At 34.6% G+C, this 21,304-nt stretch overlaps 1 protein-coding gene across 4 annotated transcripts in view; it reads right to left on the bottom strand.

Moving 5' to 3' along the window:
- Window positions 1-21,304, bottom strand: part of MAN1A2 (mannosidase alpha class 1A member 2) — a 173,451-nt gene that overhangs the window by 67,446 nt on the left and 84,701 nt on the right. For all 4 annotated transcript variants that reach the window (XM_032633910.1, XM_032633914.1, XM_032633922.1 and 1 more), the window contains exon 6: window positions 3,939-4,033. In XM_032633910.1, coding sequence (XP_032489801.1) covers window positions 3,939-4,033 — 95 coding nt within the window. The remainder of the gene's footprint in view (window positions 1-3,938; window positions 4,034-21,304) is intronic.

Below are 21,304 nucleotides of genomic sequence, written 5' to 3'. Positions count from 1 at the left end.
ACGGAGATGACCTTCTCTTAGGATCACAGCCCCTTGTGTCCTCCCTTAGTTAGTTGCTCTCTAATCCCTTCAAACCATCTTGCTGACCTTTTATGATTGTTTTCCGTGGGAGAGTTAACCTGATATAAGCTATTCCATGGCTGGAACTGGAAGTCTAGATTAATTATTCAAGTAGCAGAGTTCACAGGTTATTCCTACTACAACTCTAAACCATTCTCTAAGGTCTTTTCTACTTTTAGGAGGAAGTAAAAAATATAAATCTTTCTCTCATAGAAGGATTGATGTTATTGGTTTTCTATCTTTTAGCACTAGCTGACTTTTTAAACTCTGTATCACCTAGATAAATATTAAATTAGGTAAGTCAAATGACAAGAATGGAATAATTATGAGCTTTTTTTAGACACAAGAACCATATCTTATAATTACCACTAAAGTGTAAGCAGAATAGAGTAACACATGATTTGGTAGAGGAGCTGAAATAGATGTAGAAGATAAGGATAATAATCTTAACTACTGATGTAGCACATAGGCTCCTAGTCCTGCCATTAATTAACTGTAGGACCTTGAGCAAGATATTTGCCTTCTCTGACCCAGGAGTCCCACTCCTGGGCATATACCTAGAGAAAACCATAATTCCAAAAGTTACGTGCACCCCAGTATTCACTGCAGCACTATTTACAACAGCCAGGACATGAGAGTAACCTAAATGTCCATCAACAGAGGAATGGATAAAGAAGATGTGGCACATATATACAATGGAGTATTACTCAGCCTTAAAAAGGAACAAAATTGTGCCATTGGCAGAGACATGGATAGACCTAGAGACTGTCATACAGAGTGAAGTAAGTCAGAAAGAGAAAAACAAATATCATATATTAACGCACATATGTGTAATTGAGAAAAATGAACCTATTTGCAAAGCAGAAACAGAGACACAGATGTAGAGAACAAATGTATGGACACCAAGTGGGGGAGGGTGGGATGGACTGGGAGATTGGGACCGACGTATGTACACTACTATGTATGAAGTAGATGGCTGGTGAGTACCTACTGCATAGCACAGGGGAAGAATAAAAAAGAAGGTACCATGTTTGCAGGACATATATTAAGTTAACCTTAAAAATGCATTCCAATATACATTAGGTGCAGACAAATACTGTTTGATTCCACTTATATGAGGTACCTAGAATAGTCAAATTCATAGAGTCAGAAAGTACACTGGTAGATGTCAGGGGCCAGGGGTGGGGATTGGGGAGGGGGAATGGGGAGTTAGTGTTTAAGAGGGACAGAGTTTCAGTTTAGGAAGGTGAAAAATTCGGGAGATGGATGATAGAGAGAGTTGCACAATATGAATGTACTTAGTGCCACTGAACTATATAGTTAAATATGGTTAAAATAGTTATGTTTTTTATTATGTGACATTTACCACAATAAAAAAAAAAGATATTTGCTTTCTGTGAGACTCAGTTTCCTTATCCATAATGTGAGAATTCATGACACCTAGTTCACATGGTTGTTAGGAAATTAAATGACATTTAAGATTGTGAAAACACCTCACAAAAAGCCTAGTAAGAATAGTATCTAATGAGTTTTTGAATAATTTTATTCTAAGTTATTTTAACAGTTTACCTAGAGAAAAAAACTTCCTCAATCTGATAAAGGCAATTGATTAAAAAATCTACAGCCAACATCATATTTGATGATTTTTTTAAAAAAAGCAGTATTATAAAAACATTTTATGGAAATCCAGAAGACTATAATATATAGGTGAAGACAATCTTTTTAACCAAGACTGAAAACCCCGAAGTTATAAAAGATATATTTGAATATATAAACATCTAAAACTTAGGAATGAAAAATTATTATAACTAAAGATAACAAACAAGTAGTAGAACAGGGAAAAAAAATAATTCTATAATCTACAAGACTCTTTTATAAACTAACTAGAAAAAGACAAACAATCCAATCAATGCTAGGAACAGACAATTCACAAAAAACAAATCTAGATGTTCAACAAATTTATGAAAAGATGCTCAAATTCACTAAGCAGAAAATACAAATGAAAATAACAATAGTAACACTTTATAGCCATCAGTCTCTTGAAAATTAAACAGAACATATACTTGTAGACATTTTGGTACTCACACACTGTTGATGGAAATATGATGACCTACAGCCTTTTGGAAAACATCTGGGGAGTAACTACTAAATTTAAAAATACATATATGCTTTGATCCAGCAATTCCACACTTGGGAATCTATCCCACAAAGATAAAAGAGACATATGCCCTTTGATACAGCAATCACATTCCTAAGAATCATTTTCAGAGAAAATTCCCCACTACACAAGGACACATATAACAGGATGCCATTGTAACAATGTTTATGGTAGCAAAATAATGGAAATAAACAAATACCACTGATATGGAATGATGATTAAACAAATTATGGTATAACCTATGTGTTATAATACATCCTATATTCCACTAGGTAGTCATCACAAAGATTGATTTAAAGTTCTGTGGCATGACCTGGAAGAGTATTTCCGTGAGATTTTGTTGAGTGAGAAAAATAAGAAGTAGAAAAGCAAGTATCCAAACAAACCATAAAAAATGTTAAAAGCTCCACCGGTATCTATGTTTGTGCTTCGATATGCTGCATATCATATTGTAGGAGATAAATAATGTTAGATTATTAACATGAGTTGGCTTTCAGACAGCAAAATTGGAAGAAAGTCTGTTTGTGAGACACATGTAGAACTCAATCAAAAACAAAAACCTTTAAAAAATAGGTAAATAATTACATCTGTGGTCGGTAAACCCAAGTAAAATACGTATGTGTATGAATATATACAAAGAAACAACATGAAAATTAAACTTATGTTCAAGACATGGTCCTTGAAAACCCTTCTATTTTCATCTCAATCTAAGTTTGAAGTTCCGCAATGCTGGATTTTTCGGTTGTTTTCTATATAGACAAATAATAATAATAATAACATCCTGCAGTCTTTCTTCATCTGAGACTTAAGTTGTAAGCTAATTAAGTTAAAATTCTTATTATCTAAGAAAGTTATATGATATGACTCTGACAATGCTACTGAAGGAAACATCAGAAAACCTATCATGAAACTAAGGACAGAGAACAGGTATGTGACCACATCCTTTTGTGGAGGTTGGTCTGGAACTCTAGCTAGCTTTTTCCTCACAAACAGGGAGTTTACATTATATATATTGCATGACATCAAAGAATAGTAAAGCTAGATGTCATGTTCAGTATTAAATACTGATTTCTCAGTGAAAATTAAAACTTTATAAAGTTCTCCATTAGAAATGACTAAAACAGATTAGTTTTCCCAAATAAAGCTGTCACAGAATCATGCCTCACTTTGAACTTCAACAGTGTAAATACCATAAAAAGGACCCTATAGTCAACGTCAGGAATTATGTCTTCTTTTATCATCAGTAAGACATTCAGCAATAGGAAGTCCTGATTTTAAGGTATACTGTGTTCCATTTTGACTTAGAAGAAGATCAACATGCCGTGTACATAAAACAAAAGAGGGAAAGCACTTTGAATCCATTACAGCACTAAATGGAAATGAATAAGCAAATCATAAAGAACCAACTATTTTGTAAGAGACAGAAATCTAGACTTAGAGAAACAAGCAGTAGAAACTGGAATACAGTTACAGCAAGTGAACTGTTTCAAAGTAAAGAACATATTTTAAAAATCAGACAATATTTTAAAGAAATATGCTTCTGTACATATGAAGAGAAAAACAGTTTGCTTCTGTACATATGAAGAGAAAAACAGTTTAAGTCTTAGAAAGTATGGTGGGGGCTGATCATTAGAAATTTCTAATGCCTTTTTAAAGGGTCAAAAAATCAGTTAATCTAATTTCTTTAGAACAGGAATAACCACATAAAAATAGAATTTACCTTTTCAGATTCACCATTGCCCAAGGAATCCCCGTAGGTGTGTTAAAGGCAGGAAGGAGTTTCTCAGCCAATTGGACTGCTTTAATCTTGAATATCTGAGATAAAAACATGAACATTCATAAATTATGAAATTACTGTCGTCAATAACATTTCCTGGTCTCTTATAGGATGCACACCACAATGTACTGGATACATGAAAGTACGAGGGAAAAAAATGGTATCTCTTTTGGTACCACAGAGCATACAGCAATCAGAGAAAATGGTTGTAAAGTGGATGGATACTGAGGAAAAAGCTACCCAACGTGAAATGGCCAGAAACTGCAATTAATTGAAAGGGAAGGACATGGTTTTGGTGTTGATATTATCTTTATTTTCAACTGGGAAAAAAATCTGAGAGAAAACACTAGGCTATGAAATCTTCATCCATGGTATACAAGCTTAGTACAAATATTAAAACAAAAGAAAGAGATGCAACCCAATTTGGATAAATGCCCTTGAATTACCATAAGCTGGTTAATACCTCAACATTCTCCATTAAGGTTCAGCCACATTTATTAAAAGAAAAGAAAATGTTTATGTTCACATTCCAAGTTTATTTTATGAGTTATAAATGCTTCATCCCTTGGTCCCAGCTGCTGCCTTTTTTGGTACAAAAAACAATAAATTGGGCCCCCCTGGTGGTGCAGTGGTTGGGAGTCCGCCTGCCGATGCAGGGGACACGGGTTCGTGCCCCGGTCCGGGAAGATCCCACATGCCGCAGAGCGGCTGGGCCTGTAAGCCATGGCCGCTGAGCCTGCGCTCCGCAACGGGAGAGGCCACAACAGTGAAAGGCCCACGTACCGCAAAACAAACAAACAAACAAAAAAACCAATAAATTGCCTAAATATCAATGGCTCTCAAACTTTCAAAACCATGTACTATTACCAAGACGTATATAATAAGATTTCTAATATTCTTAGCATATACCAACAGATTTGTGTACCTCATTTTGAAGACTACTGACTTAATAGAGACTCAAAACTGAGATTAGGTCATAATATCCTACTAGGAAAAGTGGCATGTTCTTCTATATGCCCCAAATCTGTCCTCTCTCAAATTAATTTCAAATTCATTGGACATTTAAGGTTCCATCTTTTCACTGCAGTCAAGTATTTTTGTTAAAATATTATTAGATTTTTCAAATAAGTAAGTAGTTGAAAGCCAGGACTAGATCAAAATTCTAAAAGTGACAGTATATTAACAAAGCATACCAACATTACTGGGGGTATAAATTAGAGAGGAGTATGTGCAAGTAGAAAAGCAATATGATGTTAAGATATTTTTCAAGGTTCCTTAAATAAGGAAAAGCTCAGCAGAACTTTTAATTAGATATTCTCATATATCTACAATTTACCATTTCCTTGAATACTTACTTTAACACAAAAATACCAGTGAAAAATGTAACAATGTAAAAAAATGTAAAAAGGTAAAAGTTTTAATAATTTTCTCATATTCATTCCATTAACTCAGAAAAGCAAATGGAAAACTCAGTTCTCTCTGTATTAACATTTGTATGTTAGTAAAGAGAAATTACATTATACAGTAAAGAGTATTGCTTCTTTACCTCATGCTTTACCATGAGGACAAAGGGACTAAGTTCTTATCTAAGAACTAATATTAATGCTATGTATTTGTTAATCACATATTATCACATCTTTTACATATAAAACTAATATTCAAAATAGTAAATTAACTTATAAATATAAGCTTTTTCTAAACAGAAAGCATTCTCATTTCACTTCCAGAAGTAATTAGTGACACATTTTCTAATTTTCAGCTTCTTATGTCAGTTAACATATATAGTAACCAATTATACTACACGATGCCAAAAAACACCACCCTTATGTCATTGAGAAAAAATTCCTTATATAGAATTCTTAATTTATTCAGGAATATACAAAATCTTTAATGATAAATATACCACAGCCTTACACTCCTTATTTGCAGAAACATAGTTTGGCAGACAACAGCAGTAGCTAATTTAAAACAAATTAGTTAGTATGCAATTCAGGCAAATAATATAAAATCCAAAAAGTATCAAAGTAAAACCTAAGTCCCTTTTCCAGTCCTATTCCTTGACCACACAGTTCCTTCTATTGATACAATGCAAATAGCTATCGATTCCTCAAATGTCTAGTAAATATTTTGTGCTATATCAGTTCTATGGTATACATGGCTCCTAGCATGTCACATCAAATCCTCATTTTCCATTTCTCAGAAATAGAAATTCTATTACAGTTTATACACACATGTCTTTGTCTTTGTCTTTCAAACACAGAATATCATATACTCTAGGCTCAACTTGCTTCTTTCATTTATTGTACCTTGGAGATCTTTCCAAATCATTCCACATCCTTCTCTTTAGTGGCTGCAGAATTTCCCCTGTATAGATCATACTGTAATTTATTTAGTCAGTCTCCTATTGCTAGACTTATGTTTCCAAACTATGTGACTCTATATGATAAATTCCAAGAGTGGAATTACTGAATCTATGGGTACATTTATTTGTAATTTTAATAGTTAATGCCAATTTGTTCTCTACACATTTCACAAATTTATATTTCTACCAGAATTTATGACCAGCTGTTTCCCTGTATTTTTGTTAACATAAAAGTTGTCAAACTTTTGATTGCTGCTAATCTGATAATTGAAAAAGGATACTCCATTGTCCTTTTTATTTTCATTTTTTTTATTATGAATGTGGTAGATACTCAACACTCACTCAAATCTTTCACGCATACCTTCATACATTGCAGAGGATGGATAACTATACATAACATTTTCCAGAATCCACTCCAGCTAAAGCTCGAGACAAGGCCTAGGCATTGCTGAGTATACATAAATATGCAATATTTGGAAGGAAGAAGTAAATGATCTGAAGCAGTGATCTCTCAAGCACAGTGGTGACAATGTCTGATTCTTCTGTGGTAGCTCTGACAGAAGTTCCAGTGACTGGTGCCTAGCTTCAAAGGTAACAAGTGGGCAACAGAGGGAATGGAGTTGGATCATACCATGAAAGCCACATGGTATGCTTGAGCATTTCTCCTGCCTGCAAGTTTCCAAGCTATATAACAAAAATATCTGATTTCATGGCCTTCCCAAAGATTCTGTTAGCTGGCCAGTACCTTCTAATAAATCACTAGATAAAACAGATTGTTTTCTGCAACTGGGACTCTTGACTAATGAGATGATGAAAGTGAATCAATTATTTACATGTTTAAGAGCTTCAACAACACTTAAATGAAGATTTCTAAGATATTTATTTATAGAAAAAAAAACTTTTATGTATTCATTGTCCATGATGTAAAATCTCCCAGTTATTTTTACCAGAACAAATTGTAAGTAATGGAACTATGCTAAAACTGGTCCTAGGTTTAGAAAAATTAGGACTAGAAGAATTACCTAGGTCTGGAAGAATTGGAGGAAATGGGATTAAACAGGTAAAATGTGGCAAGACTATGAAGAGCTTTAAAACATAAGCAATGAAATTTAGGGTAACACAACAGATAACACAGAAGCACTATAGATTCTTGAGGAGGGAAGTGATATTAGAATCCATGTACACTTTTAGTTGTTCTTTTCTAATTGGAGTATTTACTAAAGTAATAATCTGTTTTCAACCTAGTAGAGTTAGAATGTAAAATAGAAATGGAGAGTTCGTAACACTCAAATGACTTCCCACCTCATTCAGAGTAAAAGCCACAGCTCTTTAAAAGGCTGCAGAATATGTTTTTTCCAAATAAATCTATTACTTCTGTGGCCTCACTCCCTTTCTCCCCGCTCCAGTAACCTTCTTCAGCCCCACTAACCTCTTTTATTATTCTCTGAGAATGCCAGTTATGCTTTCTCTTCACTAACTTTAACTTTCATTTGCTGTTCTTTTCAACTAAATGCTCTTATAAACGAAATCCTCAAGGCTCTCTCGTATCACCTGCAGCTCTTTACACAAATGTTATCTTCACATGCACTCCCTGATCATCCTATTTGAAATTAAAAACCCCTTATCCCTTTCCATGCTTTATTTTTCTCCTGAGCACTTAACACTAACAGTGTATATATGTGTGTGTAAGTGTGTGTATACACACACTCTCTCTCCCATATATACTTTGTTTATTGCCTTTTACCCTCACAGCAGAATGTAAGCCACGGTTGAACAGGAATTTGTTTCTTGTATTCACTGTTGTATCCTTAGTACCTAAAAGAGTGCCTAGTGTATTCAACATGCTCAACAAGTGTTGAATGAATTTATTTAAGAAGCCAAAGCGGGGCTTCCCTGGTGGCGCAGTGGTTGAGAGTCCGCCTGCCGATGCAGGGAACATGGGTTCGTGCCCCGGTCCGGGAGGATCCCACATGCCACGGAGCGGCTGGGCCCGTGAGCCATGGCCGCTGAGCCTGCGCGTCCGGAGCCCGTGCTCCGCAACGGGAGAGGCCACAACAGTGAGAGGCCCGCGTACCGCAAAACAAAGTGTACAGAGATTTAAAGTAAACAAGTAAATTATCTTCTCTCTCCTCCATACCAACCCCATCTCCCTGAGATATTCAATGTTAACATATGAAAGTTTTAAGGCCTCTTTACAATATTCTACAAAAATGTTGGGTTGATGATGATGATGATGATAATGGCAAGCATATATATTAATCCATTTAATCCCCACAACAACCCAATGAGGTAAGTATTATTGTTACTCACATTTTACAGGGTTGAAACTGAGGTATAAAACAGAGAAGTTAACTTGCCCAAGGTCATACAGTGGTAAGTCTGAATTTAAACCCAGGCAGTGCAGCTCAAGTTCATGTACTTGCTTTACTATTTCACTATATTAGATATAAATACAGATACAGACATAGACATATTTTATACTGTGCTTTTTTTTCATTTCCTGCTAACATAGTATCATAAGTACCTTTCCAATTTTTACAAAACTGCCTAATTTACTGTATCCGTTTCCTCTCCTACCACTCACTACTCCACCTATTTCAACCTAGTTTCTGCTCCCATCATTTTACTTAAAGGGATCTTGCTAAGGATTAGCCACACATTTGAGCAAAGAGCATTTTCAGACATTATTGACCAGTTCCTCCTTAAAATACTTCCCTTGTATTTAATAATACTACAATCTCCCTGCCTCCTTCATTGACTCATCCTCCTTATACTTGACCTTTAATGTGGTGCTTCTTGAGGGTTGATTCTAGGTCTCCTCTTCCTTTTCTAAATTGTCTCCCTGAGCAAGTTCATGTGTGCCTGTTTTCAATTATCAGCAAAGCAAATGACTCCCAAATTTATATCACCAGTCAACACCTCTCCAGTGAGTACCAGATCCATTATATCTGTCTACTACTTATTTCTACTTAAATATAGCAAAATCCCCTCAAATTCAAAACACCTGAAACAAACTGATGAGATTCCCCTCCCAATCCAGTATTCTTAAAGTTTTCAATATCTAGTAACTGCCCCACCATCGGTCTAGTACCAAAACCCAGAAAACTGGAGGCGGGACCAACTCCTCCTTCTGCCTCATTTCCCCCTGCAAAATATCACCCAATCCTTTTGAATTTATCTTCCTTGATATCATTTACCTCTCTCATCTCTACAACCCATCTTAGTCCAAGCTGCTATTATTATTTGCCCCAAATACTTCAATGGCTAACTGACTGGATGAATGGAAACACACACACACACACAAACAAACACACACACACACACACACACACACACACACACACAAGCTATTGGTCTATAACTTGCTTTCATCACTAAATATATCAAGCCTATGTTTACTGGTTGAAATATATCAAACTTATGTTCATAGTTGTACAATATTCTATAGTAGTAGATGTATCAATCTATTTAACCATGCCCCCAGATGAATATTCAGGTCTTTGCAAACACTGGCCTACTACATGTTTTCAAACATTGGATACTACAAACACTAATGCAATGAAAAAAATCCTTCTGAGTATACCTTATGTATCCCCATTGTTACTTTCAGATAATACATTCCTAGAAGTGCGTTCGTGGGTCAGAGAATTTTAAATTTTAAATGCTTACTTGACACAAGCGAAATAATTTTCCAAAAAGTTTGTATTGTTTGTATTCTCTCCAACAGCATATCAAACATTTGTTAAAATTTAAATGTATTTAATTAGATACTATACATTTAAAGTGGGTACACTTTATTGTATATAAATTAACTTCATTCAGTAGAGTTGCTTAAAATAAACAAACTTTGAAGTTTTAAGTTCTTTACCAGGCAGAGAATGTGGAAGGGTGATAGTCTATTTCAGGCAGAAAATTATGGTATAGCTTGATAAACATAGGGAAATAAAACGAAGTGGTCTAAATACACAGTTTCATGCATGCGAATTTGGGGCTTCTCCTGTGGCTCTCTCCTGTCCTGGATTTTACCCCTAAATTTCTAGCACCTGTGGTAGCCCTAAACTGTCTTCTGACATGATTTTAAACAGGATTTTTTTACCTTCTCTTTCTGATATTTCACTGTTAGTGTAAAGAAATGCAACAGATTTCTGTATATTAATCTTGTATCCTGTTACCTTGCTGAATTCATTTATTAGTTATAATAGTTTTTGTGTGGATACTTTAGGGTTCTCTATAGAGTATCATGTCACCCGCATATAATGACAATTTTACCTCCTTCCTTCCAATTTGGATACCTTTTGTTTCTTTTTCTTGTCTGACTGCTGTGGCTAGGACTTCCAATACTATGTTGAATAGAAGTGGTGAGAGTGGGCATCCTTGTCTTGTTCCAGCATTTAGCAGGAAGGCTTTCAGCTTTTTGCCACTGAGAATTATGTTGACTGTGGCTTTGTCATAAATGGCTTTTATTATGTTGAGATATGTTCCCTCTATACACATTTTGGTGAGAGTTTTTATCATGAATGGATGTTGAATTTTATCAAATGCTTTTTCTGCATCTACTGGGATGATCATGTGGTAAACTCTAACTTCTGATCAAACAAGTAATCATAATCAACTGTGAATTTGTATTAGTACTGTGACTTTAAACATGTATGAATTTTCATTTAAACATGTATGAATTTCATTTATAGATGAATTTCATCTACAAATATGTAGATGAACTCACATATTTAAGATGAAATGTTGGAGAGTACATTTAAAATGGTATCTAGGTCAGCAAAGCTTAGTGGAATGTTTTATCCAATTACGAACACATCTACAGAAAATGCAGAGGTCAATGGAAATTGCAGTAACTTCTGAAGCAAAAATATAATGAAAATTAGTTCAATAAGGACAATAATGGCTAATATCAGGAAAAATTAACACTGTAACATTTCTCCTTTTTTATTCAGAACTTTAGGGCAAAAAAGGCACACTCTATTTGCCTTAGAAAATACCCCTGGGACTTGCCTGGTGGCGCATTGGATAGGAATCTGCCTGCCAATGCAGGGGACATGGGTTCGATCCCTGGTCCAGGAGGATCCCACATGCTGTGGAGCAACTAAGCCCGTGCACCACAACTACTGAGCCCACACACCACAACTACTGAAGTCCACATGCCTAGAGCCCGTGCTCCGCAAGAGAAGCCACTGCAATGAGATGGCCGCGCACCGCAACAAAGAGTAGCTCCCGTTCGCCACAACTAGAAAAAGCCCATGCGGAGCAACGAAGATCCAATGCAGCCAAAAGTAAAAAAGAAAATATCCCTGAACTTATTCAGAAACGATCTTACCTACTGGCAATGAAGTACACAATTGTGTTTTAGTAAAGAAAAAGTTTGCTGTTGTTGTTTCTTTTATTTTGCGTTTATATTCTGTGAAATGTATTAAACTCTACATAACCATTTCTCTATTTTATCTGACAGATTTCAGATGCATTTATCCACATAAATTACACTGTTATCTTACTCAGGAAGGGATGCCACTTTGATAGCCGTTAAAAAATGAGAAAATACTGTAAAAGAAATGTCATATATCTGAGGCTCAAGCAAACATAATAAATCATCAATATTTTTAAACTTGTGAATATTTAAAATAAATAACCTTGTTCTGAGAAAATATTATAAAGATTCACATTTATAATATTAATAAATCACAGGACAGAGGAACACTTTGTTAGGATGGCATATAACCCTCATTTGGTTCCCCATACCAGAACACTGAATGCATGTAAAATGTTTATTCTAGTTACACTCTATCTAAATATAAGAAAGGTGCTTTGCCATGTTATAAATTATAGTTAATTTTCTGCCTTATGTGAGACATATTGGCTATCCAGTATTAGAATAATCTTATAGTCAGTGTTTTATTTATTTTTAGCAGATTTCAGGGATTTATTTTTGGTTTCCTGGAATAGATATGGATCAGAGCTTTCAATGTAAAATGATCAAGTACGAAAGTAAAACGGTCAGTGAAATCTGATTGTATGAGAAAGTCAGAAAAGTAAAACGTTCTCTCTACCTTTTAGTAGACTCTATCCTAAGAAATTAACTTATCTATTTTTAAATAAGTAGAAGGATTTCCCAGCTGTTAGAAACAGTATACTTACCACACGGGAAAAAAGTCAAAGGAAGAGGAAAGAAAAGTAAAGTAGTATCTATTGAGTCAGGTGATACTGTCAGGCACCTTCACATAATTTAATCCCCCCAACAACTCTCAGGTGAACTCTCTAGTTCTTTTATAAATGAAGAAACTTAAATTACAGAAGGTAAATAGCTTGACAAATATTTTTATGAAACGGAGGCAGAGGCAGAACAGAGCCTCAAACCTCTAGCTCCAAAGTACTTGTGCTTCCCTCCACTTCACAATGTTTCTCCCTGAAGTCTGAGGAGTTAAAACTGCAAAAATGGAAATACTGGTGACGTATACTTTTTCAGCATTTTAGTGTTTTCCTATTACAACAGCAACCAAAATTTCAACATTTTGCTTCAACCTACAGATAAGGAGCCTAATGAAATGGCAGAGGCTGACACTTCTCTTTCATAAGCTGTTCATAGGTAATTTTGAATCATATGCTTTTTGGTATGCAAATTAGTCAACTATACACAAACAATTTAGTATTTCCTCTACATAGTCAGGCATGAAAGTAAGAAAAAAATACTCTATCTCAAAGACATCATACAATGTTTAACCTGGTAAATATTAGGAAGCATGGAGTAGCAAGTAACAGGAGTTCATGGCTGGGAGAGAAACAGGGTGTAGAGGCAGACCCTCTCTGAGGCACAGGCATACAGGGAATGCCTAAAGTGGACAGTGGAGCAAGAGCATTAAGAAAAACTTGCCTGCAAAACAGGCCCACTCTAATTACAAGGTAGTGTTAGAGGAATTTGAAGCCAGTGGTACTTTGTAGGTAACCTTAGCAATAAAAAACCCAAACCTGGTTCAACTCAGACTAAACTGACTGAGCTCCTAACACTAATAGCACAGTCATGCTATTCCAGGCATAAATATTATTAAACTCTGTCTTTACTGTCTCATCCATACATGATATTTTGCATTAAATAAAAAATTATTAAATACTTAAGAAAGCAAGAAAAATTAATCCACTTTCTAGAGACAAAGCAAGTGACAAATCAGACTTAATGAAGTTGAAATAATCATAAAGAATTTTAAATGACTATAATTACTATTGTAAAAGACCTAGTGGATAAGGTGGAAAACATACATGAAGACAACGAGGAATTTTAGCAGAGAAATGAAAACTGTAAAGGTCAAATGAAGTATTAGAAATAACTTTAAAAATCAAGGTAAAACAGAGATGCAAAATGCCTTCAACAATGATCCAGCAATCCCACTACTGGGCATATACCCTGAGAAAACCATAATTCAAAAAGACACATGCACCCCAATGTTCACTGCAGCACTATTTACAACAGCCAGGTCATGGAAGCAACCTAAATAAATGTCCATCGCCAGATGAATGGATAAAGAAGATGTAGTACATATATTAAATGGAATATTACTCAGCCATAAAGAGAATGAAATTGCGTCATTTGTAGAGATGAGGATGGACCGAGAGACTGTCATACAGAGTGAAGTCAGAAAGAGGAAAACAAATATCGTATATTAACGCATATATGGAATCTAGAAAAATGGTACAAATGAACCTGTTTGCAAGGCAAAAATAGAGACACAGACATTGAGAACAAACGTATGGACACCAAGGGGGGAATGGGGTGGGATGAACTGGGAGATTGGGATTGACATATATACACTACTATGTATAAAACAGATAACTAATGAGAACCTGCTGTATAGCACAGGGAACTCTACTCAATGTTCTGTGGTGACCTAAATGGGAAGGAAATCCAAAAAAGGGGATATATGTATACATATAGCTGATTCACTTTGCTGTACAGCAGAAACTAACACAACACTGTAAAGCAATTATACCCCAATTAAAAAAGAAAAAAGCCTTCAACAGGCTCAAAAGTAGGTCACATACATTAAAAGATATACCATGCAATACCATCTGAAAGAAAGTCAGAGTGACTATAACAGTATCAGACAAACTAAAGAACAGAGAATATGAACAGAGATAAAGAGAAAAATTTTAAAACAATAAAAAACCAAATTCACCAAGAAGACATAACAATCCTAAATATGTACATACCTAAGAAGAGATCTCCAAAATACATAAAGTAAAAACTGATAGGACTGAAAGGAGAAACAGACAAATCCATAATTATAGTTGGAGGCTTCAAGACTCCTCAACTTAGTATTTGACAGAACAAGTAGACAGAAAATTAGTAAAACTACAGAAGATCAAGCAACACTATTATCTAGCTTGACCTAATTGACATTTTAACCCAACCATGGCAGAATACACATATTTTCAAGCATACATTCTTTTTGATAGACCATATTCTAGCCCATAAAATAAATATCAAAAAATTCAATAAATTTGCTCATTATTCACTGCCAATTAAACAATTAAACTAGAAACCAATAACAGAATGCTATCTGGAAAATCCTCAAATATTTGGAAATTAAACAGCATACTTCTAAATAACTCAGCAATCAAAAAGGAAGAAGAGGTAAAGTAGCAGGATACAAAATTAATGCACAGAAATCTCTGGCATTCCTATATACTAATGATGAAAAATCTGAAAGTGAAATCAAGAAAACACTCCCATTTACCATTGCAACAAAAAGAATAAAATATCTAGGAATAAACCTACCTAAGGATACGAAAGACCTGTATGCAGAAAATTATAAGACACTGATGAAAGAAATTAAAGATGATACAAATAGATGGAGAGATATACCATGTTCTTGGATGGGAAGAATCAACATTGTGAAAATGACTCTACTACCCAAAGCAATCTACAGATTCAATGCAATCCCTATCAAACTACCACTGGCATTTTTCACAGAACTAGAACAAAAAATTTCACAATTTGTATGGAAACACAAAAGACCCCGAATAGCCAAAGCAATCTTGAGAATGAAAAAAGGAGCTGGAGGAATCAGGCTCCCTGACTTCAGACTATACTACAAAGCAACAGTAATCAAGACAGTATGGTACTGGCACAAAAACAGAAAGATAGATCAGTGGAACAGGATAGAAAGCCCAGAGATAAACCCATGCACATATGGACACCTTATCTTTGATAAAGGAGGCAGGAATGTACAGTGGAGAAAGGACAGCCTCTTCAATAAATGGTGCTGGGAAAACTGGACAGGTACATGTAAAAGTATGAGATTAGATCACTCCCTAACACCATACACAAAAATAAGCTCAAAATGGATTAAAGACCTAAATGTAAGGCCAGAAACTATCAAACTCTTAGAGGAAAACATAGGAAGAACACTCTATGACATAAATCACAGCAAGATCCTTTCTGACCCACCTCCTAGAGTAATGGAAATAAAAACAAAAATAAACAAATGGGACCTAATGAAACTTCAAAGCTTTTGCACAGCAAAGGAAACCATAATCAAGACCAAAAGACAACCCTCAGAATGGGAGAAAACATTTGCAAATGAAGCAACTGACAAAGGATTCATCTCCAAAATTTACAAGCAGCTCATGCAGCTCAATAACAAAAAAACAAACAACCCCATCCAAAAATGGGCAGAAGACCTAAACAGACATTTCTCCAAAGAAGATATAAAGAATGCCAACAAACACATGAAAGAATGCTCAACATCATTAATCATTAGAGAAATGCAAATCAAAACTACAATGAGATATCATCTCACACCAGTCAGAATGGCCATCATCAAAAAATCTAGAAACAATAAATGCTGGAGAGGGTGTGGAGAAAAGGGGACACTCTTGCACTGCTGGTGGGAATGTGAATTGGTTCAGCCACTATGGAGAACAGTATGGAGGTTCCTTAAAAAACTACAAATAGAACTACCATATGACCCAGCAATCCCACTACTGGGCATATACCCTGAGAAAACCAAAATTCAAAAAGAGTCATGTACCAAAATGTTCATTGCAGCTCTATTTACAATAGCCCGGAGATGGAAAGAACCTAAGCGCCCATCATCGGACGAATGGATAAAGAAGATGTGGCACATATACACAATGGAATATTACTCAGCCTTAAAAAGAAATGAAATTGAGATATTTGTAATGAGATGGATAGACCTAGAGTCTGTCATACAGAGTGAAGTAAGTCAGAAAGACAAAGACAAATACCGTATGCTAACACATATATATGGAATTTAAGGGGAAAAAATGTCATGAAGAACCTAGGGATAAGACAGGAATAGAGGCGCAGACCTACTGGAGAACGGACTTGAGGATATGGGGAGGGGGAAGGGTGAGTTTTGACAGGGCGAGAGAGAGTCATGGACATATACACACTAACAAACGTAGTAAGGTAGATAGCTAGGGGGAAGCAGCTGCAAGGCACAGGGATATTAGCTCGGGGCTTTGGGACAGCCTGGAGGGGTGGGATGGGGAGAGTGGGAGGGAGGGAGACGCAAGAGGGAAGACACATGGGAGCATATGTATATGTATAGCTGATTCACTTTGTTATAAAGCAGAAACTAACACACAACTGTAAAGCAATTATACCCCAATAAAGATGTTAAAAAAAAAAAAAAAAGGAAGAAGAAAAATTAGAAAATATTTTGAATTAAAGGAAAATAAAAACATAACATATCAAAATTCATAGGATGCAGTTAAAGAAAGACTGAGAAGCAAATCTATGATATTAATGCTTACAAACTACTGGGAAAAAATAAGTTACAAAGATGTAATGTACAGCACAGGGAATACAGTCAATATCTTAAAATAACTCTGTATGGAGTATATGCTATGAAAATACTGTATTACTATGTATACATCTGAAACTAACAGAATAGTGTTAAGTCAACTATACTTCAGTAAAAAATAAGATAAAAATAAATCAATAAAATAAAATAAGAAAAAGTGTCATATTAATGAGCTAACAAGCTCCAACCATAAGGAACTGGAAAAAAACAGGAAAAGAAATGGGGAGAGAGGTGCAACTTAACCCCAAAGCAAGAAGTAAGTAAAGATAAAAGCAAAAAATTAATAAAACTGAATACACAAAAATAGAGAAAACTCAATGAAACAAAATCTAGTTCTTTGAAATAAAAATATTAATACACTTGTAGCCAGACTGACAACAAAAGAGAAGATGAAATGGGGAACATTACTAAAGACCCTACAGATATAAAAAGGATAATAACAAAGTAATACGAACAACTTTATGTCCACAATTTAGAGGAAACAAATTCCCTGAAATACACAAACAACAAAAGCCACACAAACTACAAAAGCCACTAACGAATAAATAACCTGAACAGTGTTATATCTACCAAAGAAATTGAATACATACATTTTAAAACTTAGTGGGAAAAGCAAAAACAAAAAACTCCAACCCCATGTGGCTTCACTGGGAAATTCTACCAAACATTTAAGGAAGAAATAATACCAATTATACACAAACTTCTCCAATGGAAAAAAAGAAGAAACACTTCCAAACTCATTTTACAAGGTCAGTATTACTCTTATACAAAACACACATACACAAAAAGATATTAAAACTGTAGATCAATATCCCATACGAACACAGATACAAAAAAATTCTCAACAATACATTATCAAATCAATCCCAGTAATATTTAAAAAGGATAATACACCATGACCAAGTGGGGTTTCTTCCCAAAAATGCAAGGTTGGTTTCATGGTCAAAAATCAACCAGCATAATTCACATTATCAACAGATAAAGAAGAAACACCATATAATCATCTAATTAAATGCCATAAAAACATTTGACAACATTCAACATCCATTCATGATTTTAAAAACCTCAGCAAATAGGAATAGCAGGGAACTTCTTCAAGATGATAAAGGGCATCTACAAAAACAAACAACAAAAAATAAAACCTTATGTCTAACATTATGCTTAATGGTGAAAAACTAAATGCTCTTCCCCTAATATCAAGAACCAGGCAAGAATGCCACTCTCACCACTCCCATTTAACTCTGTATTTAGTGAAGGTTCTGGGCAATGTGATAAGGCAAGAAAAAGAAATAAAAGAACTACACAAATAAAACTGTTCTCTATATAGAGAAATAAAACATCTCTGTTCACTGACGACATGATTAGTTACAAAGAAATTCCCAAAGAATCTATTAAAATCCATTTAAAAGTGACTAGAATTAACTAGTAAATTTATGATAATCTCAGGCCACAAGGTCAATATAAAAATCAACTGCATAGTGCACAACAATGTGAATGTTATTATTTTATGTTATGTACATTTTACCACATTTTTTTTTTTTTTTTTTTGGCAGTATGCAGGCCTCTCACTGTTGTGGCCTCTCCCGTTGCAGAGCACAGGCTCCGGATGCGCAGGCTCAGCGGCCATGGCTCACAGGCTTAGCCACTCCATGGCATGTGGGATCTTCCCGGACTGGGGCATGAACCCGTGTCCCCTGCATCGGCAGGCAGACTCTCAACTACTGCGCCACCAGTACAGTACCACTTTTAATAGCATCAAAAAATATGAAATAGGTACAGATCCATCAAAATATGTATAAGATCTGTAGAAACATCAATGAACAAAATTAAAGAACTAAATAAAGGAAGAGATATGCTATGTTCATGGATTGGAAGATATCAATTTTCCCTAAACTTCCTGATAGACTTAATATAATCCTAATCAAAATCCCAGTAAGATATTTTGTAGAAATCAGGAAACTGATTCTATAATTTATATAGAAAATAAAACTAGAATAGCCAAAACAATTTTGAAGGGGAACAAAGTTGGAGGACTCACACATAACCTGATTACGAGACCATAAAGACCATGATTTCAATTCCATAAAGCCATAATTATGAACACAATGTGGTAATAGCAAAAGGACGGATACACAGATCAACAACAGAGTCTAGAAATATACCCACATTTGGTCAGTTGATTTCATATATGGTCAATTGCTTTCAACAAAGGTGCAAAGTCAATTAAATAGAGAAAGACTAGTCTTTTCAACGAATGGTGCTAGAATTTTTGGATATCCATATGGCAAGAAATGAATCTCAACCTCTACCTCACAGCATATAGAATTTAACTCAAAATGGATTATAGATTTAAAAGTATAGTAAAGTAAAACTATAATATATTTAGAAGAAAACAAGAGAAAATCTTTGTGACCTTGGATTAGGCAACACTTTGTAAATAAAATACCAAACACACGAACCATAAAAGATGAAACTGATAAAATGGACTACTTCAAGATGTAACAACATCAGTTCTTCAAAAGATACTGTTAAGTCACTGAAAAGCCAAAGACAGAGAGAAAATATTTGCCCATAGGTTATAAAAGTCCTATGTCCAGAATATACAGAATATACAAAAAACTCTCAACATTCAATAATGAGAAAACAAAAAAAAATTGATGGCCAAAGAGTGAACAATTAAAGAAGATATATGAATGACAAATAAGCACATGAAAAGGTGCTCAACATAGTTTGTCATTAGAGAAAAGTAAACTAAAACCACAATGAGATACTAATACACACCTATTAGAATAGCTAAAAATAATAAAGAAATTCTCAATACCAATTACTGGTCATGATGGAAGGCAACTATTTGAAAAAGTCTGGGGAGTTCTTCCAAAGTTTACTTACCATTTGATCCAGCAATCCCATTTCTAGATAGTTACCCAAGAGAAATAAAAATTTATGATCCCACAGAATCCTAATGCAAATATTTATAGCAGCTTTATTCAGAATCTCCAAAACTAAAAACCAATCCATTGGTGAATGGATAAACTGTTAGAGCCACACAATGGAATACCATACAGCAGTAAAAAGGAATGAATTACTAAATACATGAATAAATCTCAAATGCATTGTGCTACATGAAAGAAGCCAGTACTCCTTACTGTATGAACAGAAAACAGATCAGTCATTACCAGAGGCTGGTGGTAGCATGCGGGGTAACTATAAAATGGTAAAAGGGAATTTTCTGGGATGATAGAATTCTTCTATATCTTACTTGTGCTGGTGCTTACTAGATTGTATGCATTCTCAAAACTCAAAGAAGTATACACTAAAGTGGCTGAATTTTACTCTATATAATAATACATCAATAAACCTGACCAAAAAATCCTATCAATTAATTTACAATGATTTTATTCATATAAGCTAGGTCAGAGTTTCTCAAAGTATAGAATCAGCATTTCCAAAATCACCTTTAACACGGAGTACTTTATTAAAACCATAAATAATGGTTTCCACCTCAAACCAACTGAATTTCAGTCCTGTGAGCAGGGCTTGGAATCTTCATTTTTATAAAGCACGTTATAAAACACACTGAAACACACTGAAGTTTGAAAACCTCTTTGCCAGAGTATAAACCTTTTATTTTATTAAATGGGAACTGAAGTGTTCTGACAATTGAAACATAGGTTGGAGGTATAATCAAATTACATAGTAAAGGTTGACAGTAAAATCATATATTAAGATAAGTGTTATTTATCTAATATTATATATTAAATACTATCATCTTCAAACATATTTCTTCTACAGAAAAAGTTGTACATGGGTATCTCACTCTTTACACACAAAAGCACACAAAGATAGATGAAATAATTAAATATAAGCATATAAAATCATAAAAATCCAGAAGAAAAGTAGAAATATTTGTTTTATAATGATACAGCCATAGGGAAGGCTTTCTAAAGACCAAAATCTAGAAGCCATAAGGGGAAAAACAATCCTAAAAATGACCACTTTAAAGTTAAACACAAAAAATAAAAACTGAAGACAATATAAAAATCCATCTTTACAATACATATAATAAAAAGTGAGTTTTCTTAAATTTACAAAGCTATCTTACAATCATTTAGGCCAAC

The sequence above is a fragment of the Phocoena sinus genome, chromosome 1 (genome assembly GCF_008692025.1).
Source record: "Phocoena sinus isolate mPhoSin1 chromosome 1, mPhoSin1.pri, whole genome shotgun sequence".
NCBI classification, from domain to species: Eukaryota; Metazoa; Chordata; class Mammalia; order Artiodactyla; family Phocoenidae; genus Phocoena; species Phocoena sinus.
This window is presented reverse-complemented; position numbering and strand designations above follow the sequence as displayed.